This window comes from Delphinapterus leucas, chromosome 6 (genome assembly GCF_059928025.1).
Source record: "Delphinapterus leucas isolate spDelLeu-1000000601 "Yukka" chromosome 6, BTC_Dleu_Yukka2, whole genome shotgun sequence".
Taxonomy (NCBI): Eukaryota; Metazoa; Chordata; class Mammalia; order Artiodactyla; family Monodontidae; genus Delphinapterus; species Delphinapterus leucas.
This window is the reverse complement of record NC_143134.1, coordinates 86,093,015-86,120,443: the sequence shown is the minus strand read 5'-3', so window position 1 is coordinate 86,120,443 and position 27,429 is coordinate 86,093,015. Positions and strand designations below refer to the sequence as shown.

Here is a 27,429-nt window from a genome sequence, read left to right as displayed (position 1 = left end):
TGTCCAACTCTTGACATTTTCTTCTGATTCAACTGAATGCTCTTTGAAGTTCAAAAGACTCTTCTACTTACATGGTAAGTTCTTATATGAAGGTATGGTTCCGTACTTGTGTATTTGCATGTTTATTTTTACTTTAAGAGAATACACTGTCCACTTCTACCCACTGGGTTCACATTGCCACCAACTCGATAGTTAACATGTGCCCACTCAGCAGGGAACGGTTCTGGTGTGTGTTTTTATAAAACATGGTTCACCTATTTGGGAAATGGTGCTCTGGATCTGACCGCTCAAGGAGTGCACACCAGTTGTAATATTGGAAGACCTCCTACTTTTTCTTTTCTCTTCTGAGCAGCTTTTCTGCTCACTCTTGTACCTGTTCTTTTTTTTTTAATATATAAATTTGTTTATTTACTTTTGGCTGTGTTGGGTCCCCACCTCTGTGCGAGGGCTCCCCCCAGCTGCGGCGAGCGGGGGCCACCCCCCATCGCGGTGCGCGGGCCCCTCACCATCGCGGCCCCTCCTGCCACGGAGCACAGGCTCCAGACGCGCAGGCCCAGCAGCCACGGCCCACGGGCCCAGCCGCTCTGCGGCATGTGGGACCCACCCAGACCAGGGCCCGAACCCGCGTCCCCCGCATTGGCAGGCAGACTCTCAACCACTGCGCCACCAGGGAAGCCCCTTGTACCTGTTCTTAACCATCACATCACTGTTAGTGCAGGAAGTGACCCTCAGGAAGCACAGGGTAACCACAGTGAACAATTTGTCTGTTGTCAGTGCAGTTGCCCACTGAGGTTTTAGGTTCTCAGATATTTCAGATTTTAAGAGGGATGGGTCCCTTCTTGTGGTTCATAACGTTTTCTCTGTCCTTACACCTCATCAAGTCATTTCATGTGTAGTCTCATATATATAAATGGAGAGAAAAGCATGCCTGTTGGGCTAACAGGTCTTTTGGACACTCTGTCTCTGGTACTGAACATTTCAGAGGGCTCTTGTTTTCTTCAGAGACTTGTCTGGTCTGCCTCTCCCTTTATCGTTTTACTTGGCTCTATTCCCGTCAATGTGTGCAACTTGTTAGGTGCAGAAAATCATCATGGTTTTCAAATTTTAGCTTGTTTTGAAGACATAATGGGCTTTTAGATCTTGATATGCTCAGATTTGTAATATCCCCCATGGGCTGTATGAGACTTCTACTTTGAGTTCTTGTAGAAGACATAAGGTAAATAAGATGATTTTGTTTGGTTCTGAAGAAAAGTTTTAAACAAAGGAAAACTTATATACAGTCTGGAAATCCCAGTTCTCAGAACATTTGTAGAAGTCTGCCCAATAATTACAGTGTTTGAAAAAGTCTGGGAGATGATTAAATTTTACCAGCTGCAAGGTGAAATAAAACATCAAGTTTCTTGGCTAGAATTAGAGTATAGCAGTCAGTGTGGTAACACTAATTCTCATGTTGATTAAAAAACTCTGGCAAATAAAAATTTGAAAGGGGAATTTTACTTGATGAATGCTGTTTGGTCGATACATATCTTTCAAGATATGGACTCTGGGAAGAGAAGGCTGCTGTAGCAAATAGGTCTGTGGAACCACTATTCTTGGTGGTCGATGTGGCATGAAGCCAGTGCTGTGAGTACCTGGGCTGCTTTGTTGCTCTCTGCTGGGGTCTTTGTTAGTGTGCATCTTGGGTTGTAAATGGCAGGATTCATGAGTGGAAAGCCAGGAACTCGGGACTGTTTTCAGGTCATTTAAAAGTAGGCTGTAAAATGTGCTTTGTTTTTAAATGTTCACAATTTTGTTATGGTGGGCCTCTAACCAAGTAAATCAAGATGTGTCTGTGATTAGGAGGTGGGGGGAATCATAGAGATAGCATGCAGTAGGCATTATTATGTCACATTAGAATATTAAGCTCAATAGGTTAAAGAGCCAATGTGACTTTTAAATGAGAAGTATTTGGGGGTCAAGTATTTGGGTCCAAGTATTTGATGTATATAAACTGAGTTTAAAAATCACTTCTTCCGGGAGCACAGGCAAGTTGACTTAATGGATGGTGCTTCTTGACTTTAGGCAAATTGCCTTCCCCTCTGAACATCCTCTAGATAAATTGAGGAGGGTGAAGAGGATGGATATGTGTTAAGGTTGCTTTGGCGTCTTGAGAAGTTTGGTCGTAATTATCTTCAGTGTTTAGAATGCATGACTTTTTCAGTAACTTAACGCGAAGCAACCTCAGTTTTATTCTTTCACAAACAGGCTTTTAATCAACATTTAAAGGTTGATTAAATATTAAATTTTAATGTTAAATTTGAGTCTGTCTTCTCCTCGTTCAAATCTAACAAATCAAGGTAAAACCCTAAATTTTGAAGGATCCAAAGGATATTCAGTCAGTACGCATTTTCAAAATATGTGTAAAGTGGCTCAGAACAACCATCAAAATGACTGTATTCCACTTCTGAGCCCTGAGGAACGTAAGACAGTACGTGAGAACAAAACGCAGCATGAGGGAAGAAGACTTGATGGTATTAGGAGACGTCCAGTACTACCCATGTAGTCACTTTTGGGTTTCTGGGGAGCAAGTGAGGTAGCCAAGAGGATTAGGGTCACCTAGGCAGTAGTTAAGCAAGACTGTTTTTGTTGCCAACAGCAAATGAAGTCCATTAGGCTGGAACTGTTTGCTTAAGTCAAGAACAACAATGAAAGCAGTGTCAGGGCTGGAGGATGTCAGGGACAATTACACACAGCAAGCAAGTTTCATGGGAACAAGGGTAAAAGAAAGTGGTTCGTCTTTGTTGGGGCTGCAGCGTGAGCCAGGCACCCCCTGACTCTGGACTGTGGCTCTCCCAGGCCTCTGCCGCCCATACTCTGCTGCCTTGTTTTGAATCAGTTTTACAGCATCAAAGGTACGATGAGACATTTCGTTTTGTAACTTGTCTCAATCTTCCATCTGAATGGAGCCAATTTTCAGATAAGCAAGGGTGCTAATTATCAGCCCCATCTAAATTTAGAAGAACTTTCAGAGCTTTGCAAAACGCATTCAGATTATAGGCCTCACTTAAGCTGCTCAGACGAGAATTTAGCTTCTGATATGGAGACGCAGAAGGCTCAAAGCTTGACAGGCTCACAGGTCCAGCCAGAGAAATGTTATTGTTTCTAGCAGAAATTGCATTGTTCCTAATAGGCGTGTCGTTTACTTTTATGTTCACAGTACCACTTGACATTCAAAAAATCAGATCATTAAAAAGCTGTCTTTGGATGGCTGAGTGGTTTGGATGCCCCGTGCTAATTACAGCAGGAGGGCTACACAGGGGACCCTGGGGAAAGAGACTTTTAAATTGTGAGTGGACACCGACTCTATGCTACGTTCTGCTGGGCAAGTGGGTAGATGTCAAGTTGAATATGATACAGCCTTGCCCTTAATGTATCTGGTCTGAGTCTGGAGGAGGAGACTTGGGGGCTGACATAATCTAGAACACAGACAGGTGTGTATGGACACTTTTTCCACATGAGCTCAAGCTGCTTCTCCCCTCCCCGGCATGTGAGCACTTTGCCGTTTTAAGTCTCCTGCGACCTGTCAGGCTGTGGGTCTGGGTCAGAGAGGTTAGTTTTTAGCAGATATTTACCAATGTAATTAGTTCAGGGATCCAGCCAGCTCACCTTTCAGCCCCACACTGAGCTCAAGACGTTATTCTGAGCTTCTCTATATTGAATTGCATTGGTCCCTCCCTGCTGCTTTTATGTAAGCCTCCTGGCATTTGTGGAGCTTGAACGGTCGTGAATGAGAGCTCAGCTGCTTCAGAGGCAGCCTCTGAAGTGGGCAAAGAGGCTTCAGAATGCCTTCTGATTCCCACTTTTGATTTCCTCCTGTGTGTGGTTGAGCTGAGAACGTTCCCATGGTGGGGTTCACGGTTTTCACGGGGGAGTTTTGAGAGCCAGCCACCTGGCTAATTTCCTTGGGCTGGTTAGGAACGAAGACCCATCCATGGTCTCTAAAAATGGACCATTAAAGATTTGCTCATGGTACGTACTATTGCTTTAGAGATGGTCTAACTTAAAGGTTTCCCCAGGCCCCTTCTATTTTATATTGTGGCAGAGAAAGGTAGCATTACTGTTTGTTGGCCCTGGACTCCCCGACTTAGTTCTTCAACATCTTTCAGAAATTGAGGTTATCTGGGCTTTGAGAAAGAAAGTTTTTGCACAGCCCATTCAGCATTGTTCAAGGCAGTAACACACCACTGAACAAATTGCCCCCTTGCGTATGCTAATCCCGCACTTAAAAGAGCTCATTGTAACATGTTCTGATGCTTTAGCCCCGAGGGGAGATGGGAATTGAAGGGATGTCACATCGTGTCATGTGACCCTCAAATATCTAAAATGCCTGTTTTCTTTGGGTCAACAGTTCATACTCAGCACATGTGAATGAAAGTATCCTGTGTGGTTTGTGGAAAAGATTAGTCCTTGTTCCCGCTTTTGTGTGTGGGAGCTGGCCTTGCTGTTGAAGATTCACTGGCTGGAATTCCTGCTTTGGGTCTTAAATTTCAGAGCTCTTGGCAAGGAACACCAAATCTTATTTTCAACAATAAATTAGAAGAGCTCAAAAGAGTTCCTTCATTGTTACTGTGGAAAATGTGATTTGCCTTTTAGGAAACCATGCTGTTAATCCCACCCGTTCTCTTTGTGTCTTTTTAGAGAGGCACACATTGACTCTTACAGTCACAGAATATGTCTAATAGAGTGATCTCAGGTTTTGCTCATAGGCCATTCTTATTCCTGACCAGGGAGTCTCCGTGGGAAAGAATAAAAACACATCCGCATATAAACAGCAGGCTCCCATTTCTCTAACAGCAAACAGAACAGAAGAACATTTTAAGTGAGCAGGGCCTGAAGGATCCACCAGGCTTTGGATGGCTTGAGTGCATAGTCAGGGTCTCCCTTTTAAGTGCCTAAATCTCTATAAATGTTTGCCATCAAAGTCTTCAGATGAGACGAAGTAAATGGAATGAAAGGCCATGTAGGCATCACCTTTCTAAACCAGCTATCACATCCAGGTGGGGTTTTCATGTGTACAGGGAGACCTGGGAAGAAATCTTTGATTAATTTTTTTTGTCTTGCAGAGTAACTCCCTCTTGGTCCCAGACAGTCTAAGAGGCACAGATAAACGCAGAAATGGACCCGAGTTTTCCAATGACATCAAAAAAAGAAAGGTGGACGATAAGGACTCCAGCCACTATGTAAGTAAATAAAGGACTTGAAATAATATTGGTTTGCTTCCTTGCTCAGCTTCTAAGTGAGTATACAAAGGACCTCTAAGATCTTGGTGACAATTTCACATCCCTTAAAATAATAGTATCGGGCTTCCCTGGTGGTGCAGTGGTTGAGAGTCCGCCTGCCGATGCAGGGGACACAGGTTCATGCCCCGGTCTGGGAAGATCCCACATTCTGCAGAGCAGCTGGGCCCATGAGCCATGGCCGCTGAGCCTGCACGTCCGGAGCCTGTGTTCCGCAATGGGAGAGGCCACAACAGTGAGAGGCCCGCATACCGCAAAAAAAAAAAAAATAATAATAGTATCAAGAGGATAGATTCTTGCATTGTAGGATATTATTTCCATCTTGAGTTGTAAATTATGCATCTGCCAGGCTTAGTATTAAATTTTAGGCTTTCTGCCGTAGTTACTCATGAGAGGGAATACAAAATTGTAGGGCTGGCCTCGTGGTGTGCAGCCTGTGCAGCTGCACTGACCCTGGCCTTGCAGGGGCCCTGCCTCACCATTGGTTTCATGCTGTGCTCTCCACCTTCTTCAAATTCTCAATTTTGAGGCTAGGGCCTGCATTTTCATTTTGTCCCAGACCTTGCAAATTTGGTAGCCTGTCCTGCTAAAATAACAAGGGCAAGAATTCGGTGTCACCAACTTACCTTTTTGAATGCCATTCTGGTAATATATTCAGGCTCTTATCATGTCTTAAGGCAGAGTTCGTCCTCTTCCACAGGGAGCAGTGTAGTGATAAAAGTCCATGGTAAAAAAAACCTGGAAGAAACACTGGGGGTATCTCGTTCAAACCCTACAGATGAGATCACACGACTGGATGTGAGGACTCTTGACTTAGATGTAGCTAAAACCACATTCATGAGGAGAGCAAAACAAGCCAAATGGCCATTGGTTCTGGTCTCGGCGTCATAAACATTGCAGCTGACAGATGCCTTGTAGTTTCCTTGTGTGTCCCCGAGTGTCTGTTTCAGGATGCACACATTCTCAGGAACAGTGTGGGAGTAGAATTCAAATTAGGCCGCTCCCCACTGCCCCTGGAGGAAGAAGTGTCTACCTCTGGCTGGCTGCTGTGCAGGCTGTGCGGAGGTTTCCACGCGAGACCTCTGTCTCCTGTTGGCTGGCGCGAGCCAATGGCTAACTGTGGGTAACAGTTCTTGGGCAACATCTCAAGTTAGCGTCAGGTACTGTGTGCTTCTACGTGGCTTGTTTCATTTAACTCTGAAAACAACTCTGTGAGTTTTGTATCATCCCTCCATTTCATTGATAAGGGAAGTGAAGCACAGAGCTTTTAAGTGATTTGCCCAAGGTCAGAATTAGCGGCACAGCCTGGAGACAGTCTGACTCCAGGATCCATGCTCTTCATCACCATGTTAGGATTCCCAAAGCGAGAGCCTAGGATTGGATATTTTGCCAGAGGTCCTCAAATTGGTCCATACTTTGTACCATAATAACATCCCAAGAACCCAAGTTGTTGATCTCCCCACCACAGCCCAAGCCTTTTTAGCACATATTTACCCTTTATCTTTTGCCCAGAGCCAGTATCCCATACAAGTACGTTTATATATGGCATCAACTGTTAATAAGCTAGTCAAGAAAGTCCACGACATACAGAAATTTGCAAATTTGCCAGTGATAGAATTCCGAGTTGCTCTGTAGATAAGTTATTTAGTAGTGAGGGATCTAGAATCCATAGCTCTGCATGACTTTTTTGTAACCTGTTTGTACTAGGTATGTCTAGTTGTGTAGGTAGTTGAGGGTGATGTATTGAGATGATGTTGGAGAACCTGGGGCAAAGGTCTCAGACCTTAGATGTTTGATGACAGGTGTATACTGTACCGTGAAGGTTTATATTTGCAGAAGGGTCCAGTACAAAGCTAAGATTTAAATTTCAGACTATTTAAGGACGCACTGCACAGTTCCATTATAATAAATTAGTTATTTGCTACCTTTTGCCAGTTTGGTCTGTACATTACATTAACTATTTTTATACTGGGGTTTTTTTTTTCCTAAAGGGAATCCCCTTTGGCTTATACTTAGTCACCACCACTCTGGGTTTCTTTCTTTTTTTTTTTTTAATCAGTGGTTTCTTTTGTTTGTTTTTGTTTTGTTTTGTTTTTTGGCTACACCATGTGGCATGTGGGATCTTAGTTCCCCAACCAGGGATCAAATCCATGCCCCCTGCAGTGGAAGTGCGGAGTCCTAACCACTGGACCACCAGGGAATTCCCGCACCCTGGGTTTCTTAACACCCGACAATGTTTGTGCTTTTCTGTGGGCTTTACTAAGAGAAAGTAAATTCTCTTTAGTATTAATTTTTTCTTTTATTGCATGAAAATATTTCTTTCAATAGCCTGTTATTTTTAATTACCCAGGCTTCCTCATTGGTTGTCATCTTTTGTTATTGCTAATGAATTGCATGGTGCCTTTATAACGATGACTAAAGGTATATCTAGTAACACATTACTGAAGAAAGTAAATTGGGTCTCCCACACTTAATGCTTTAGGTATGGCTAGATAAAACATTTAAGACATGAATTTAGAGTTGAGGGTACCTTTCTAGCTGGACTTGGGGGCCACAAAAAGCTAATGGGTGACACCTGCACTTGTACTAATATGTCTCAAACATTATTTGTGTATTCTTATTTGACAGTGACATCAGTAAAAGAATTGTGTAGATCGTAAACCAGGGGCCTGCTCCTGTTTGAGAATAGGACCCATTGCGATAACTTATTTTTCCGTATGTCCCTTGTATTACTCTGTACTAAAAGACATATAAGGCCTTTTGGCTAAGAAAGTAGACTTCTTCAGCCTGCCCTGAATTTGATTTAGGAGTGATCACGTTAAATTGAACAGCTTTTCTGAAGCTTTTTGAAACTCAGTGCGTGCAACCTTGGAGTTTTCTCTGATTAGCCAATTTTATGGCTTCATGTCAAGACATTAAAAGCCCTAATGTAGGATGCCAGGGCCCTCCAGATACTGCCATCCTATCTTCCTTCCATCTCAAGAATATTCCAAGCTGATTGCTAAAGAGCTTTATTCTTATCATGAGGTTAGATCTTGGTACATTATCCCATCCAGTAGCTAGCTTTGTTGTTTGTAGTTTTTTGTTTCCTTTATTTAATTTTTTTGTAGTAACTAGTAACCCCATGGGAACAGGGTTCAAGTTTGTCTTTATAATTATGAATTGTCCATGAACACTAGAATTGATTGGCAGCCTTCAAGGTGATACACAAAAAAGCAATGACGTGAAATTGTGTTCTTTTTTGTTTGTTTGTTTGTTTTTTGCGGTACGCGGGCCTCTCACTGTTGTGGCCTCTCCCGTTGCGGAGCACAGGCTCCGGACGCGCAGGCCCAGCGGCCATGGCTCACGGGCCCAGCCGCTTCGCGGCATGTGGGATCTTCCTGGACTGGGGCACGAACCCGTGTCCCCTGCATTGGCAGGCGGACTCTCAACCACTGCGCCACCAGGGAAGCCCGAAATTGTGTTCTTAATTTGAAATCCAGTGGGGAAAGATCTCTGAGATAAGGATATGCAGATTTCAGATTATAAGAGAGATTCATCTGCTGCAAACATTTATTGAGCCCTTACTGTGCGCCACGTTTTACGGCTTGCCATCACCTGTTGTATACACATTGTGATTGTTTAGCTGGTGTGCTGCTGCAGCAGAGTTCCCTGCCTGGGTCTTTGCACGTCCCCGGGTCAGATGCGAAGGGGAGACGGTGGTATTAATTACCAGGACTGGCATTCTGGAAGGGAGCCCAGGTCATTTGCTAGTCTGTCTGCTACCAAGAGCTACAGAAATTTAATTGAGCCTCAAACCCTTTAGTAAATGGCATTAAAATTTCTTTTTTTTCAGGACAGCGATGGTGACAAAAGTGATGACAACTTAGTTGTGGATGTGTCTAATGAGGTAACCATTCTCTTTATCAAACTTTATTTTCAGAGTGACTTGTGAGAGAAAGGAAGTGGAACCACCATATTTTGGTCTTTTGCAACTTTACACGTTAAGGATTTAATGGTTGTTCATGGATGGAACAATAAGTGTCTAAAACCGACACAAACTTTTGTTTCCTTTAAAAAAAAAAATCTGTTTCCCTAACCGTTTGGATTCCTAAGTTGGTGTCTGGTGCTCCTTTCGGTCCCGTGCCCTCTGGGCAAAGTATTTGAGCATGAGGGAAGATACGATTATTTCTAGATTTGTTTCTTTATGGTGTCTTCATGGGTGCACTCGCAAACACCATCCTATTCATTGTAATAGCAGTATTAGGTGCACACCCTCAAATCCCCCAAATCTGAAGGACTTTCAGGGCTCTCCTTTAATTTGGCGAATTGGTGTGGAAAGATCCGTCCATTCTAAGTGAAATCACGAGCCCTTTGCTTGTGCTTGTTGAGGACCCCTCGTCTCCACGAGCAAGCCCCGCCCACTCACCCAGGGAAAATGGGATCGACAAAAACCGTCTGCTAAAGAAAGACGCCTCCAGCAGCCCGGCATCCACCGCCTCCTCGGGAAGTTCCACTTCTTTGAAATCCAAAGAAATGAGCTTGGTAGGTCATAAGAACTGTCACTTGCCTATTTAGCAGTTTAGTTTTATCAGGGAACCAGAGGTTCCCTAAAGTATTTGAAATGTGGGGTTTTTACTAATTGAGAGTTACATTTTTAAGGGTTTAAAAGTGAAGCTCATCGTTCTGCTTTCTGTCCCCATGGTGATTACTTTTGCCCTCTGGGTCGTCTATTTTGGGCCATGATTAGAGAGAGATAACAAGCTTCCATGCCCATTTCCTTCTTACTTGGGAGATATGTTCCTGGCATAGGCTCAACTTCCTAGTTGGCAAATGGTTCAAATGCCTTAGGTCCTAAGGAGTCCTCATTTTCTTAAGCGGTACACTTCCCCTGGTTTTAGACTGACCCATCCTGTTGGGTCATGTTGTGATTGGGTTGCTGGGCAGATGGTGATGTACTCAAGGCGGCACCAGGGGAAGCCTGGAACTCGGGGAGGGATGTGGGTACATCAGGCCAATTCATGCTTTCAGTCATTCAACAAACATTGTGGAGTATCTCATCTCTTCACTCACCATAACAACCCTGCAGTTAATCCCTACATAGTCCCTCAAGGCATTATCCCATTTCACTGATGGGGAGGGAAGCTGGAGGAATTTGCCAAGTTTGCACAGCTCGTCAGATCCAAGGCCAGAGGGAGCTGGGGTCTCTCTAACCCATGTTCTTTGCTACCCCAGAGTGCTTCTCAGACTATGATTAAAGGGACATGAAGGGTTAAGATGCAGAAGAAGATGCCCTGTGACCCTGTTACTATCTTGACTCCTGAAGGCCCCTGCACTAGTGGGTCCACTCTGGTTACGTTGGCAAATGGGTACAGCTGCTGAATGCCAAAGAGTTATTTTTTTAGGCACATCTCTCACAATGATAGGACTAGGCCTAGGGCTTTCGCCCCTGAGATGCCAGTTTGCTTCTCATCAAATTGATGGCTCCGCTGCCTCTCACTGTTAGTCTCAATCCCACTGCCATTAAGCGGCAAAGGTAGAAAGGGGGTCCTCCCTCTGCTATTCTCGATGACCGGGGCAGTCGCTTCTGAGTGACCGGGAACTTTCCTCTGGGTGGTCATCCTTCAAACTTGGCCTAGATCCAAAGTCCACAAGCCTGATGAAAAAATACTTTTTAAAATAAAATCTGCGGAGGAAGGAGTGTGATCATGTTCTGTGTCTCTAGCTAGAGTTTTAATTCTGGCAGGAAGAGGAAAGGTCAACATTTCTCCCTCACAAGTTAATGCTGTCAACATCGTGTGGATTTATGAAAATTGGCTGCGGGAGTAGCTAGAAGGTGCCCAGTGTCCCAGCTGCTGTTGTGATAAATTGTGTAATATGGCTTGGATTAAAAATAATACTCATTTAATTTGTTTAATGATACCAGCATGAAAAAGCCAGCACGCCTGTTCTGAAATCCAGCACACCGACACCTCGGAGTGACATGCCAACGCCGGGCACCAGCGCCACTCCAGGACTACGTCCAGGCCTCGGCAAGCCTCCAGCCATGGACCCCCTCGTTAACCAAGCGGGTAGGGCATTGCCTCTTGTGGGCTGTGTTTTGTTTTTCCCTTTCCCAACTTGATTCGTCAGTTCAGCTCTCATGCAGTTTCCTCGTGAATATGAGATGCACTTTCTGCCCCCCTCCCTCCTTCCTATCTCTGAAAAGCCATGATAAGAAACAGATGTTTGTCCTTGGGTTTCAGCAGCTGTGCCCTGTTCAGTCTCTGACTGTTTACATTTGGCTTTTCTTTTATTTCCAAATAATCCAAATCCCAGGGACTTCAATAAAGTTTCTGATAATTATTCCGCATGTAAGCTCCTTACCAAACTATCATTGTGTGTCTGAGTTTGCTAATATTGACTGAAACAGCCTGTCTGACCGGCCCAAGTGTGCTTCTTGCTTGCTTTAGTTGGCCAGTGTTCTGCCGGTATATCCCTCAGGAATCACGGTCTCTCCTTCAGGAGAAATTGGGAGGGTTTCACTGGGACTCCAGCCCCTGAATAAACTCATAACTTTTAACTTTATCTTCATGCCTGGCAAAGGAAAAATGTAACACTCTGGGCCCAGAGGAAGAGAGGCCCCAGAATATTCCCCCTAAACCTGTGCTCTGGTTTACATAAATCCAGGATCAGGTTTTCATTTGGAATTGGTAGCAGGTAATGGAAAATTTGGGGTGGAGGAGAAATCTTGGATTTTATCAAGAGAACCTTCTTTTGAGTTTAAGTCAACAGGTAGTGCCTGTGCCTCGGTCAGCCTTCTGTGAATTGGGTACAATGATGCTGCTTAATCTCCCTGGTTCGCAGTGTTGCCCAGTGTACCGACCAAGGAGGAAATATGTGGGCTGCTCTTCCCCTGGGGTCCATTCTTTCCTGGAGATGAATTCAGCTCCAGGGAAGAAGGGACCCTGTGTAGGATTTGGAGTTGGTACCCCTCTGCTCCCCCCAGCCTTCTCTCCTCCTTCCCTATAATGAAGGGCACTGAAGAGGACCCTGGAACTGATGGTCAGGCTGGACCTGAGCGGCCAGGTGAGTCACGTGCAGCTTGTGCTTCCTTGCAGCGGCCGGCCTGAGGACGCCCCTGGCGGTGCCGGGTCCGTACCCTGCGCCTTTCGGGATGGTGCCCCACGCGGGCATGAACGGCGAGCTGACCAGTCCCAGCGCCGCCTACGCCAGCCTCCACAACATGTCGCCGCAGATGAGCGCGGCCGCGGCCGCGGCCGCCGTGGTGGCCTACGGGCGCTCCCCCATGGTAGGGATGGCGGGGATGGCAGGCAGGCAGCCGTGGGTGGGCGCAGGCGGGCGGGCGGGACCCAAGGAGCGGCCAGCGGCCTGCAGTCCCCATGCCTGCAGACAAAGACCCAGTGTCCTCGCTGCGCCCGCCTCCCTCTTGTCCGCCTTCATCGGCATGCCGCTTCATTAAGTTAAGGCCAAATGCTTTTTGTTTTACTGTTTTTGTGGATGAAAAAAGGCAGTGTTTAGGAGCTACTTCAGCGGTTCAGGGGACATCTGGTTTTCTCCCACCAAAGTAGATTTTTTTTTTTTTTTGGAAGGCGATGAAATGACTCAAGTAGCTCACAGAAGCCTTTTCATTCGTTTCTTGAAGTTGTTTGTTTTTTTTTTTCCTCTTTAATTCTTAGAAAAAAATATTTGAGGAGCCGTGATTTTCTCATTCCATGCTTATATTATTCTTTAAACCCAATAGCGTGACTTAGGTGTAAGAAGTGATCTCAGCTCAACAGGGAGAAACACAAAGGGACTGAAACCGTGGGGCAGGTTCTCCTTCTTGTCCTACCTTCTCCCACTGTGTAAACGGCCTCATGTTTGACCAGGAAGAGACAGAACTGCATGTGAGGGGGAAAATTGACTGTGTAGTCCTTGACTGCATCAGGAAAAGGGACTAGATTGTAACTCATAGCAGATGAAAGTCCCTAAATCATTTCTGTTGGCTGTTTGAAATATGTCACGTGCATTTCTCTCCTCTCCCTTCTTCATTACCTCCAATAACTTGGGGTGATAGTAAAGTTCATCGTTTTTTTCCCTTATGTTGTACTACTAGGAAAGGCTGTGCAGTGGAGGGCGAGATAATTTAAAGCAAAGGGGACAGCTGAGGGACTAGGTACCTTCGTTAAGGTGCACAAAATAGAGCGTCCATGCGTGAATTTCTAAGCAATGACTTAGACCAGTGGTATGAAACGGGGTGATTTTGCCCCCTAGGGACATTTGGTCATATCTGGAGACACTTTTGTTTATTAGAACTCGGGGATGCTGTTGGCACTGAGAGGGTAGAGGCCAGGGATGCTGCTAATTATCCTGCCATTCCCAGGCTGGCCCCCAACCGAGAACTATCTGACCTAAAACGTCGATAGTGCCAAAGTTGATAGTCAGGTTGTCCTGACTCAGCGTATTGCTCTTTGTACTTGTTTGGACAGGTAGAACATCCTAAGTCCACAGGGCGTATTTACCATGAGAAGCTGGTTCTCGATGCACGGATCAATCACACACCTTCCTACTTCCCAAAAAAGATTGTCTTGTGGTATTTAGAGGTGGCTGTATTATTTTTTTGCATTATAATTGTTCTTTTGAGAAATGCTAGCGCATGTCCCTGTTTCTGTTTCTGTTGCTTTGGGGATCTCTGAGTTTCTAGTGAAAAGTCTTTAGAGGTGTCACAAAGTGCCTACCCTGCATAAACTGAGTGTGCGATGCCTTATTCTGTTTCCAGGTTGGGTTTGATCCTCCCCCTCACATGCGTGTACCTACGATCCCTCCAAACCTGGCAGGAATCCCCGGGGGGAAGCCGTAAGTACCTCTAACTCTTCGGTTTTACTGTAAAGGCGGTTACTTAGTCATGGTTATCAGCAGACTCGAATTCCAAAGGGAGCACAGGCTTGGGCGTTTCCAAGGAGATTTCTAGTGTCTTTTCCTGAGGAGTGTTAACACTTGCTATAAATAGGCACCTGGTAGGTGTCACGCCTCTGTCTTCTTGCTGTGGATGATGTCATGCATTTAGTTATTTCTGGAGAGAAGCTGTTGGGGAGGGGGGCGAGGAGGGAGGCGAGAGCCAGGGGCGGTTGGTCCTCCTTGCTTGACCCTTCCTCAGAAAGCTGCTCTGCTTTGCCATTTGGTTAGGGGGTAGCTGCTGGAGATTTTCCACAGGACTGTGTTGTGGGCAATAAGCTGTCACAAACTTGAAATCTCAGAAATGGGAAACGTGCTGTTTCTTTACCCGGCTCAGTGCCACCTTTTCCTTATTTTGGTCGAAACGGGAGTTCCGTGAAAGGTACATTCTGTTGGATGCCAACATCGGGAGTTGACCATCCCCCCCTCCCCAGGAACCCCAAGTAAAGTTTTTCTGGGTGCTTTCCTCTGAGAGATTATAAAGTGCAACGTGGCTTTGGTGAGGAAGCAGGAGAGGTAGGTTAAAGGGCAAAAGAGCCTTCAGAATTTAAAAAGCCCCGTTGGTTATTCTTCCAGGGTCCCTCAAAATCACCTGTTTTCCATAATATTGGTAATCAGAAATGTGATTTCAAAGAATTCCTAAAGTTCTCAATTTTTGTACAAAACAAACCTGAGGGCTTCCCTGGTGGCGCAGTGGTTGAGAGTCCGCCTGCCGATGCAGGGGACACGGGTTTGTGCCCCGGTCCGGGAGGATCCCGTGAGCCATGGCCGCTGAGCCTTCACGTCCAGAGCCTGTGCTCCGCAACGGGAGAGGCCACAGCAGTGAGAGGCCCGTGTACCGCCAAAAAAAAAAAAAAAAAAATACAAAAACAAACCTGAAATGTGAGAGTCTGTCTTACTTCTCAGCAAATACTCTCTTCCCCTAGGATAGAAGATGGCAGAAAGCCAGTTCCAACTCATTGATTTTTCCAAATAGAGGTACATGTCACAGGCCTTCAGGTTTTTTTTTTTTTTTGGTTATACCTTCTACCTTCGAGTGGTTTCTTTCAGCTATTACTCATGCATCTGTTGCATATTGCATTATTTTGAGTGGTCCGTTCAACTACCTGGTCATCCTTCTGTGGTTTTTATTGCAGCCTAGCATCAGACAAACCAATAGCATGAGGAAAGATGGAATTCCTTACCCCGTCATCTGCTTTTAGAAAGCAGATTCCCATTGCTCCTCTTTCCCTGCGTTATAGTATCTGTTTCACGGTAATTTGGCTCATGATGAAATGAAGCTTTGGTTTATACTAGGAGCTAGTAGCAATGTTAGGAATTTATGGTGACATCTAGGCCCAGGGAAGAGCAGGACTGGGAAGTGGGGCAGCATCGCATATCCTTTCTTAGCTGGTAGATCTTTTCCGATTGAATACTTGTGAACTACTATGTTGTGTTTTCTTGGGAATGCCCCTGCTGTGTCCAGCCTGGAATGCCACAGGGCACTTACGGGTATTTCTTACCTGTGGTTTTGCTGGCAGTGTAGCTAGCTGTTGTGTCCCACTGTCTGGTGAGTGGATAAAGGGCAAATGGGGACTTCGCTAGCAGTCCAGTGTTAAGATTCGGCGCTTCAATGCAGGGGGCACAGTTTTGATCCCTGGTCGGAGAATTAAGATCCCAAATGCCGCAAGTTGTGGCCAAAAAATAAAGAAGAAAACGAGCAAACAGTTAATGTTGAGCCAAGATGCAGCAATTAACAGTAACTGACGGATCTTCAGGGAAATAATAGGCAGCTAAGGCCAAGTTCAGCGAACCATTAGGGAAAGCCAGTTTCAGGAGTCAGAGCTGTGGGGAGTTTCCAGCTGCCAAGCCCCCCACCCCCGCCCCGAATGTGAAATAGGAGGCAGAGGGCATGGGGTGAGCAGAGCTGAGAGCCACAGAGCTGGTCCTCAGGGCTGGTGTGGGGGGGAGGGTTAACTTAGACCCAGTTCCTAACAACTGTGTGTGCAGTTAGACACAGTTTACACCTTCAGTGGATGACAGTACTGGTGTCACGCTTCCTGGAGCCAAAATAGTCATGTCTTTGACTTGTGAGAACCTTGGATTTCTTTGTGCTCACAGCTGCGTAGGCTAGGACCACGACAGTGGGCAGAGAGGCAAAGTTGTGAGACTCAGGTATGACGGTGCTTTTCTCCCCTTGGTCAAAACGGGCACTGGGCTGTGGATCCGAGGGGTCGCTGCTTTCTAAAACAGTTAAAACATTTTCTTGGATTCTCTTTCAAGCTTAAGGTGAGCCATATCATGGGAGGAAGATTGAGTAAATTGGCATCAGACGGAAAAATGAACTTGCCCATTGTCTGGGACCTGGGCTGCGTACACAGTCTTAGTCCCCATATTAATCCATTAATTAGTATGAGAGGACGTACTGCTCTCATCGTTCAGTAAAGTAACACTGCCTGAGATGGTCTTCTCAAACTGGCTATGATGGTAGCAGACCAGCTTTTTCCCAATATGACAAAGATTGAGACTCTTATAACAGACAAATACAGATGGATGGGGGAAAAAAAGATACAGAATACAAGTCCCAGTTTTTTATTACAAGAGCCAGCAGTTGTGAACTGACTCTGAGTTGCTGTGTAAAAGTTTCTCAACACTTAGTCTTGAGGAGTGAGCACCTCGCCGGGGGCAACGGTGAATGTCAGCCGACCACACTGGGCAGCGTCTGTGTGAGGCTTATAAGAGGAATGGTGACAAACCGTCATGTCCAGGGTAGAGTGAACAAGGTGGTAAAGGGTTTGCGAGAGTCATTCTCTGAGAAACGCCAGTCGAAGTAATATTTGGGAAGGACAGACGGAGGTTCTTCGTGGATGTTTGATGGAGAACTGTGTGTTAGGCGCCTGCCGTGCTCCAGGAAAGAAAATGTTCGTCTTTCTGGCTTTGGGGAGAGCCTACTGATGTGGGGGGAATGTTAAAGGAACAGTAGATGCTTGAGTTAAGCTTGCGACAAATGCTGAGTGCTGTGAAGGCAGAGCGGTGGGTGATAGGCAGACAGGTAGAGAGTGACCAGAGTTAGGAAGGGAAGGCCTTCCTTGGGGCAGGGTGGATATGCAGGAAGCTGAAGCTGGTGCAGGAGGGATAAGGCCACCAGGCAGAGGGGGCCGGGAGGGTGGGCTGGTGCCAGTAGAGGGACAGTGGGCTCCCAGCACAGAGAGGGAGCTTGAGGGTTCACGGGCAGCTGCATGAGTGCCCTCGAAGAGTGGTACAGCCGGGAGAGTGCAGGTGGGACTGGAGGGACCTTAAAAGTGCATCTTGGGCTTCCCTGGTGGCGCAGTGGTTGAGAGTCCGCCTGCCGATGCAGGGCACGGGTTTGTGCCCCGGTCCGGGAAGATCCCACATGCCGCGGAGCGGCTGGGCCTGAGCCATGGCCGCTGAGCCTGCGTGTCCGGAGCCTATGCTCCGCAAAGGAAGAGGCCACAACAGTGAGAGGCCCGCCTACCACACACACACAAAAAAGTGTGTCTAGCGTGAATGCCCATCTGTGGTTCTAGTGGCCTCACCGAGTGGCTGCGCATCTCTGACCCAGCGCCTCTAGTGATGGCGACTCATTTTCCCTGGCTGTGTGAAAACTCTTCCAGCCCTTGAGTTGAGATCTGTCTCCCTGGAACTTTTACGCATCTATCCTGTTCTTTCCCACTCCCCGAGACCACACAGTGTGCTGCTAATCCATCCTCCTCAGGGCAGGCAGCTCTTCAGATATTTGGAGACCACCGTTTCTCCATGAAGGGTCTCTTCTGTCTGAGTATGTCCATTGCTTCAGCCCTGTGTTATGGGATGTGATTTCAGGTTCCCACACCATCTGCCTACTACCGTCTGGTCAGTCACCTCCCTCCTGTCCTCTCTTCTACAGATTTCATCAAAATCTGCTGACTAGGCATAGAGGACCCTATTGGGAGCTCACAGCCTAGTGATGGAGAGGTGGCATTAATCAAGTAATCACAAAAATAAATGTGTAATTATAATTGAGATAAGAGCTGTGACAGAGGAGTACTGTTTTTGTGAAATTCTGTGAAGGGCTGATCCCATCTGGAGGGTCAGGGGAGGATTCTCAGAGTGTTTTCAGAGCTGCAGTAATTGTGTAGGGGAAGGGCAAAAGACTCCAGGTGGAGGAACCAGCATATGCAAAACGCCCTGCTTCCTTCCATTGTTTTTATCAAAGTGGCGTAGAGCAAGATGACATTGCCACTGTTCTGTACTTGTTTTGGTGTCAGAGTGATCTAAGATCTCAGTAGGGTTTCCCAACCAACCTGGACATTTTTTCTCTCTCCCACTTCTAACTTCTCCTAACTTCTTTTTGTTAAAGGCATTGTCCCTATTTTTCTTCTTTTTTTTTTTTTTTTCATTTCTCTTGCACTTTATTTTATTTTTTTTATACAGCAGGTTCTTATTAGTTATCTGTTTTATACATATTAGTGTATGTATGTCAATCCCAGTCTCCCAGCATTGTCCCTATTCTACCTAACATCTGGACCCAAACTTTAGCCTTTGGTACTTCCTTGTTTAATTCCCATTTTTACCCAGTCTTCTTATTTGTTAAAATCCTCACTAAGATCGTAGGTGAGTTTTTCCCTTAATGAAATATTTATCTGATCTTGTCTGTTTCTTGCTCAGATATCTTCGAAAGGTGCATATAAACTCCTGATGTAGCCCCTCTGGTAGTATCACCGCAGCCTTTTTTTCCAGCCTTGTGTGCTGTGTTCTTTGCATCCTGTGCTCTGGCCAAATGGGATAACGCTCTGTTCCATGAAGAGAAGAGCCCTTCTCCTACCTGGAGCAGATTTCCTTCTCACTAGCCTCTACCTCTTCCTGCGGAAATATTTTCTTTCCTTCAAAGACCACTTCAGCTGCTGCCTCCTTCGTGAAGCCTCTGCTGATGCCTTTCCCTATGTGCTGTCTCTCTTCTGGCACCTTGTAATGTCTTGTGACACTTTCCACACTTTGGCCTTGAGTTATAATCCTATGTCCAGGTCATGTTTCAGTCAGCTTCTTCCCCACTAGAACTGAAGCTTCTGAAGTCCCCTTGAGCACAGATACCCAGTAAACAAATGTTTGCCCCGTTGACTAGTGGAGGGGGTGGTGAGCCCAGGATTGCGCAAGACCCTATGATTCATCCTTTTCCAAGGGAGAGTGCAGTTTGCATTTTAGAGATGTGTAATGCTGATTTATAAGCGGTTTACCCTGACTGTGTTTCCAAACCCTCAAGGTGAAATTTAATTGCTGTTGTTTGGTCAGCTTAACTTGAACTCATTTTTAGTTTTAGGAAATTTGTTGCCTGAACTCTGTGGAGATCACTGATAAGAAAGAAACCTGAAGTTTAGACAGATTGACATCTTCGTTGTACTCCACGCCTCTCTCCCCTCAAGGCATTTTTCTGGCCCCGTGGCACCGCTTTCCTCTCCATAAATACTTGGGGGGCTGAGCTCTACCTGCTTCCTATAGTAGCACCTAGAGGTCAGTCATAACTCACACTAATAATAGTTTGGCTTAAGATTCCAGCTAAGTTCCGGGTTCCTTTACCCTGTGTTTTAATGCTAGACACGTAATTGAGAAATCTGCCACCCACTTGTTTAGTGTTTAAATAAATCTTTAAACTACCTTTTTGGAGTTGGAGCCGAAAGGGAAGAGAAAATCTGAACTTTTTGGTTCAGATTTGGTAAAATTGGTAAAATGGTAAAATTGCTTCTTAGGAAAACATGATTTGCGGCAGTGAATAGGGGCCAGTCCCGGCTTCTGGCTGAGAAGATGTGTCAGTGGCCAGTCCTCCTCCCTCTGCCCTCCATTCCTCTCTGATCCCTCTGCTGACCATGTCTGGATTCCACACTTAGTTTATTTCGTGGATTTGAAAATTAGTTCAGCCCCCTTTTTACTTGTCACGATATTTGGGTGATTTTTTGTCTTTTTTTTTTTTTTTTTTTTGCGGTACGCAGGCCTCTCACTGTTGTGGCCTCTCAGGCTCCGGACGCGCAGGCTCAGCGGCCATGGCTCACGGGCCCAGCCGCTCCGCGGCATGTGGGATCTTCCCGGACCGGGGCACGAACCCGCGTCCCCTGCATTGGCAGGCGGACTCTCAACCACTGCGCCACCAGGGAAGCCCGATTTTTTGTCTATTAAATGATAAAAGTAACATGCTTATTTTGTGCCATATTATCACCATGTGGGTTTTAGTTTAACTCTTGTTTTTCTATTTTTTGATGGTCTGGGAATGTGTAGCTAATTTCTTGGAGTTATACTGAGGTGTGAGGCCCTTCCTTTTGATGTGAGTTATGTTTAGCTGCTGGACAACTGTCCCTTCCCTCTCTCTCCCTCTTCACCTCTTCAGAAATGGCTTTCAGCTTACCAGGCATAGTTTGTCTATTTCTTGATCGAATACTGCTGTTTGCCTGCAGTGGTTGGTTCCTTATCTTTGTCTTACTTTTCGTCCACGCATCTCTTGGTTTGTATCTTTGTCCTGCCTAGGAGCCCTGTTGCTGCCCCAGCACATTTACAATTTGGAAATGTTTAATTGATGGAGGAAGTAGGACCTAGAGCTCAGAATCATAAATGCTGACTTTGACCAGAGAACCTCCTAGTATATCAGCTAGGCCATCTCTTCTTCCTTACTTTGTCTAGTAATTTTCTTTTTCCTATCCACTTTAAGAAGTTCTGCATTTGCTTTTTAAAAAAATGAGGATAGCCGTGCATTCAACTAAAAAAGGAAACAAACAAAAAGTCTTCTATCGTAAGGCTTTGAAGTCCTCAACTTGTCATTTAATTGTTACTAAAGCCCTCCATTGATGCAGAAATGCTGTCTTCAGATAGGGTAGGGGTTGCACCTGGATCTGCATGTTTGAGAGGATGCCCGGATGCCAAACTAGAAAAATCCTGTGAAAGAAGTAAAGGATTTCACAGATGTTAGGAGTTAGGTGTGCAGACCCTAAAAAATGTTAAAGGTAGAGCTTGTTACATTGGCAAAGAAAGAGGTTTTACCAGAAGGAGATGAATTATATACCTGAGGACATTTTTGTCCCTGAAATCTTAGAATAACATGGCTCTGGTTTTCTTTTCTTTTCTTTTTTCTTTTTTTTTTTTTTGCGGTACGCGGGCCTCTCACTGTTGTGGTCCCTCCTGTTGCGGAGCACAGGCTCCGGACGCGCAGGCTCAGCAGCCATAGCTCACGGGCCCAGCCGCTCCGCAGCACATGGGATCTTCCCGGATCGTGGCACGAACCTGTGTCCCCTGCATTGGCAGGCGGACTCCCCAACCACTGCGCCACCAGGGAAGCCTGGCTCTGGTTTTCTTATCACCCCACATCACAGCATCCCCAGCCTCCACCTTCCCTATACTAGTTCTTCAGGCTGAGAGCATCCTCCAAAGTCATAAGTTAACATTATTCTCATCTGTCTTAGAATGAGCCAAATGCCCCAGCTCTCAGCCCTCAGAGCCTCCTGTGCCCAGGGCTCCATAATGAAGCACATCAGTGACGCTGACATGCCTGGTGTTCTCCTTTTGTGTAGGGTAGGCGTCTCCCTCCTGATGGGCCCCATGAGCCCTCTTGAGTCGAGAGTGTCTAAGGTAGTGCCGATGTGGAAGCTAAGGTAAAGGTTAGAGCCCCACTTCTGTGGTTGGCTGACCTCTCCTGCTTACGAGCTGAGTTGGGCCTGTTAAGCTCCCCTGTGCCTCTTCCCTGCTGTAAATAATAAGGGACAGCGAGCTGCCTTCTGTGACGTGGGAACCAAAGGCTGAATCTATATCGTGCTTCGTACTTTCCTACGTGCTTTCATTTCCCCCACACCTCAGCAGTCACGTTGGTAGGGTAAGTTTTGTCAGGGCATGTTGTAAAAACAGGGAAATGAGGCCCAAATAAGTTCCGTGTGGTCCCCACATCTTATTAGTGACTAAACTGAAACTCTGACCTGGGTCCCCTCACTTCCTGAACTTTACTGCATGCTCTTCAGCACCTAGACTCCTGACCCATGGCAACTTCTGCTGCAGCTGGTATCTGAGGGGTTCCACATCCACCGGCTTCTGCTGATGGGTGGGCTGTGGATTTCACTGTTACTGTTGCTCTCGTTGCCTTTTGTTTTGCTCTTCATCAGCTCTTCATCTCAAGGGACTGCCTTCCCCCCTTGGGAAAGTTGGTACCACCTCTGAGCCACATTTGGTACGACGACTGGGAGTTCCTTGGGAGAGTTGCCTGGCAGAGCCCAGGTGGTTAGAGACTCCCCACCTTCTTGCAGCTCACTTTCCGTAGCTACACGAGAGTAAGCTACAAGGAGCAACCTGGCAGCTTACAAATGAAAGGTTGCTGGAGCAACCTTTCATGCCTCGATTTATAAGTGATTCGGTAGCAGTAAATGACTCGGGGCTTTCGGATTCGTTTACTGAGTGCCAGCTGTATGCTCGTTGGCGAAGTCATCCCAGACGACTCGGGAATGAGACAGACACATGTAAACGTGGGCTGTAGTTCTCAGCATGATACCGATTTATAGGATGAGCCAGGGTCCTGGGAAAGGACTCACGACACCTGGGGAGTTGAGGCAGGCCGAGGGAGGGGGAAGTGACGTGCGCTTAGGGGGACGCCGTGCTATTCTAGGCAGGAGGGAACAGTTTGTGCATGACGTGACAGCGTGCGATATTTTAGGGGACTGGCCCGTTGTTCCATGCGGCTGGGAATTTAGGATACAAGGCGGTCATATGAACTGAGACTCATCGACACTCAATTGTGAAGGGCTCGGTGAGCCGTAGAGCCGGAAGAGCCAGTGAAGGTTTTGACATGATCAGATTCTTTTTGATACCTGTTAATACAGCAACAGATTCCCCCTCAAGAGGGCCCGGTTCACAGGCAGTGGGGTCTTGACCGCAGCCTTTATCTCTGGGGTCCGTGGTTCTTCATCACTGTTCGCTGGATCCGGCCGCTGCCGTTCCTCTCTACTTCCAGCAAACCAGCAACTCTAACACCTGTTTTCCTTTGCCCACGGAACACAGCATAGTTTTATTAACAGGAGCCAGTCTGCTAGGGAAAGACACTGTGTTTCCCCAGAACGCAGTCCTGTTTCCCAGTTTGTAGCACCTGTGGGGACTCTGAGTGCCTTTACCTCTGCCGTGTGCCCAGTGACTGAAGAGTTTGAATGAGTTTGATTTCATTCCGTTTTTAAATCTGTGAGGTCCAGTGGGCTTTATTCTGTTCAGTTCTGCCACCACATTTCCGAGTCAGACCCTGATCTGCAGGCGCTTGATTCAAACAGCAGGGGGACTCAATTCTCTGAGGCTCTGGGATGTGGGTGGGTGGCCCCTAAGCAGGGCCCCAGGGGCTCCTTCTTTCTGCCCCACAGTTTGCCACCATCCTCTCTCCAAACGTCCTCCGCTCCTCTTTGCCCGGTGCTGTCTCCCCACCTCGCCTTTTAGGATTTATGAATTTCCCGGTTTTCCTGGCCTCACCATCGCCCTGTGCTTTCCTGGCTCCCACCCCACGCCTTCCTCCCTTTCCGCATTCCTGGCCCTCACACTGGTCCCCTGTTCGAGATAAGAGCCCTGGATTCAACATAGCCTCACTTTCCTCTTTTTAAGTCACGGGTGTTTAATATCGATGCTGTCATTTCCCGAAGACCCCTGCAGGTGTCGAGCACGGTTAAGGGTTTTGCACTTTTGCGGCTGTTTTCTCTCTTTTTTTCCTTACAACAACCCCTGCGACCCCAACATTTTATTATTATTTCTATCTTGTCGATCAGAAAATGGACACATTACAGGGCTCAGGTAGTTAGGCCCGTTCGGAAAACCACAGTCGGTGAGACCTCGAGCCGGGGGCCCCCGCATCTCAGGTCCCTTTGAATCCAGAGTCTGGGCTCTTATCCTGGCTGTGGACCCAGCCTACTGTGTTCATCGGTCAGGAGCCTCCTCTCACCTTTTCCTTGAATAAACAAATAAATTCAAGTTTTTAAAATTGAGGCACACATATAGAAAAAAAATGTACATATCATGTGTGTATAGCCCAGTGACTTTGCACCCAGAGCACCTGAAAAACCCCTTCCCATGCCCCTTCCAGTCTCTAGGGGAACCACCACCCCAACTTCTTATACCAGAGGTGAATCCTGCCTGGGTTTGAACTTCTGTAAATGCAGTTGTACCATATGCATCCTTTTGTGGCTGGTCTCTTTCTGAATTCAGGCTTGAGAGATAGTTATAAATGTACACTATCCGTTTATAAATTCGCCCTCCTGGTTGATCTTACTTTCCCTAGTTCCTCAGTCAGTAAAGAGGGTAAGTTTCCTTCTGGGATCTCTTGAACGTTGTCACGATGCACCATCAATGTGGACTTTCTCAAAGACGTTTGTGTGCTTCCCGGAAGTGAGTAACAGATTCCAAGCTGTCTTGTTTGCTCCCCTGGTTTTTCCTTCCTGTGGGTCCCTCTGTGAGCCACACCCGCCCTGTGCCTCACTGGGGTTTGTTCATTCGATTAGGCCCTCCAGCACAGCAGACAGCGCCAGCTTCCTCCGAGGCCCCCTCTGACTGATGTATTAACAGCCATATGGGTTTCCCCTGGGACAAACAAATGTTCACAGCTTGTGGCAGCAGTTCGCTGCACTGTGAATCAATTTTAAACTGCCTAAGTATGATGATCACAGACCTCCTGTGCGGTTTAAAGAAGAGGACACCTAGGGGAGAGGTGGGTATCTTCCAGAGACAAGCATACAGCTCTCTGTACTTTGTGCATCTATTTTAATCTGGAACATTTAACTCTATAATAAGCAGAGTTCCAGTTGAAGCGAGATAAAATTTCCTTCCCCTAAAAATCAGGAATTGCTAAAAGGGTACCTGATGGAAACTGCCCACCTAGAGGTACCCACCTTGATTTATGGCGATCAGAAAAACTAACCTTCACATCTGCCATTTTCCTCACAGCACAGAAAGCTTTAAGAGGCAAGTTCTCTCCCCACGTTTACCACCGTTCATTTGTTATTTTCAGACCCAGGTCGTGGTGCCTGGTACCTGGGTCACATAATTTAGAATGTGAATAGACTTAAACCCCAGTTCTTGTGGTCTCATCTTCAAGGGCAATAATACAATGCTATCTGATTCCAACTCCAAATATCCTATAATAAGTGGCATAGGTTCAATTAAGTGTAATGTGCATGTATTGAAATATCATGTGGGCTTGATACATAACTAAGGACACTAAAGGATACTGTGAGCTAAAAATAGGAGATATAATAACGAAAAAGAAACAGACTCACAGATGTAGAGAACAAACTAGTGGTTACCAGTGGGGAGAGGGAAGAGGGAGAGGGATAAGTAGGGGTAGGGGATTAAGAGTTACAAACGATTATGTATAAAATGATCTGCAAGGATATATTATTGTACAACACAAGGAATATAGCCAATATTTTATAATAACTATGAATGGTATTATTTTATGAGTATATTATATTTTATTATAAAATAATAATGAGTATTATTTTATAATAACTATAAACTCACAACCTTTAAAAGTTGTGAACCACTGTATTATATGCCTCTAACTTATATAATGTTGTACATCAAATATACTTCAGTATGAAAAAATAGGAGATTTAGTGGTTTGGTACTAAACCAAACCCTTGACATAAGGGCTTTGAGCTGTAGTTGTTTTATATGCGTATTTATTTTCTAGGACATTCTTTGTGGTTCCCATTATGTGTACTCAGTCATTCAAATTAAGAGTAATGTTAAGGATTTGGGCCAAATAGCTGTATAAGATTAGTTACTGGAACCAGTTTGCCAGGAGATAACATATCTAAAATTGTGTCCTTTGGTCAGGGAGAAGGAGAAGTTCTTTTAAAAATCTTTTCATATATTTGATATTTTGTTTTGTTTTGTTCTTTAAATTTTATTTATTTATTTATTTTTGGCTGTGTTGGGTCTTCGTTTCTGTGCGTGGGCTTTCTCTAGTTGTGGCGGGCGGGGGCCCCTCTTCATCGCGGTGCGCAGGCCTCTCACTGTCGCGGCCTCTCCTGTTGGCGGAGCACAAGCTCCAGATGTGCAGGCTCAGTAGTTGTGGCTCACGGGCCTAGTTGCTCTGCGGCATGTGGGATCTTCCCGGACCAGGGCTGGAACCTGTGTCCCCTGCATTGGCAGGCAGACTCTCAACCACTGTGCCACCAGGGAAGCCCGATATTTTGTTTTTATAGAAGGAAAATAACAGCATGTATTTTATTTTCAAGCTAAGGAAGTATGTGGTTTTATGTGCAGGCAGGTAGAAACCTGATATCTTCTATCAATTTTAAGTTTTGTGTATGCTTAGTTATTTTTCAAAATTTGAGTTAGCATTAAAATGAAAATTTAAGTTCTGTATTAATGCCCAAGGTCTTTAGGATCTGTAAAGGGACTGCAAGGTGCCAATGATAAATTCCAGAAAGGGCCCAGACTTATTCCAGAAGGTTATGGGAGGGAGGAAGCCCTACGTACTTCATTTATTGTTTATGTATGCAGACCTATAGAAAAGCTTTAATGTTGAACTTCTAGATCACCGAGTGATGCTTTGGATAAGAAGAAAGTGAAAGCAGTGGTCTTCAAAGTGCCTAGTTCAGATGTGGGTGGGAAATAAAACGTTAGCACTCCTATATCTTCCATCCTCTACAGGGTCTTTTCTTTGTGCGTGCTTTCTAGTGTCTGTAGTATATGAGTGCTTGGAGTTTAAATAATTAGATTGTTAGAGAAAAAATATGCTTTAAGATTTTAGTGTAGAAACAGAAGTGTGCGCTAGGATTAGGTTTGTTTGTATTTAACAGGGAAGAAAATAATAGCTTAAGTAAAATAGAAGTTTATTTCTCTCTCCCATAAAAGATACTGGCTGTCAGTAGCCCAGGGCAGGTATCACAGCCCCAGTGATACAGCCCCAGGTCTCACAGTGTCACCAGGACCTCTCCATTCTATCTTTCTGTTCTGTCCCCCTCAGCAATTGAGTTCCATCTTCAGAGTCACCTTGTGGCCCAGAAACGCTGCTGGAGCTCCAGTCATCTTGCTCATAGTTCAGGTAGCAAGAAGGAGGAAGAGAAGAAGGAAGGCACTCTCCCCTCCCTCTTTTAAAATTCTTTTTCTTTTTTTTAATTTTTTTTTTTTTTTTTTCCCGGTACGCGGACCTCTCACTGTTGTGGCCTCTCCCGTTGCGGAGCACAGGCTCCGGACGCGCAGCCGCTCCGCAGCATGTGGGATCTTCCCAGACCGGGGCACAAACCCGTGTCCCCTG

At 45.9% G+C, this 27,429-nt stretch overlaps 1 protein-coding gene across 5 annotated transcripts in view; it reads left to right on the top strand.

The window, feature by feature from the left end:
• The window catches only part of LOC111174564 (TLE family member 1, transcriptional corepressor), a 99,099-nt gene that overhangs the window by 52,288 nt on the left and 19,382 nt on the right, over nt 1-27,429 (top strand). For 4 of the 5 annotated variants that reach the window (XM_022573450.3, XM_089913340.1, XM_022573448.3 and 1 more), the window contains 6 exons: nt 5,103-5,219; nt 9,112-9,165; nt 9,648-9,800; nt 11,182-11,326; nt 12,356-12,546; nt 14,017-14,093. In XM_022573450.3, coding sequence (XP_022429158.1) covers nt 5,103-5,219; nt 9,112-9,165; nt 9,648-9,800; nt 11,182-11,326; nt 12,356-12,546; nt 14,017-14,093 — 737 coding nt within the window. The remainder of the gene's footprint in view (nt 1-5,102; nt 5,220-9,111; nt 9,166-9,647; nt 9,801-11,181; nt 11,327-12,355; nt 12,547-14,016; nt 14,094-27,429) is intronic. The other variant, XM_089913342.1, reaches the window with a different exon arrangement.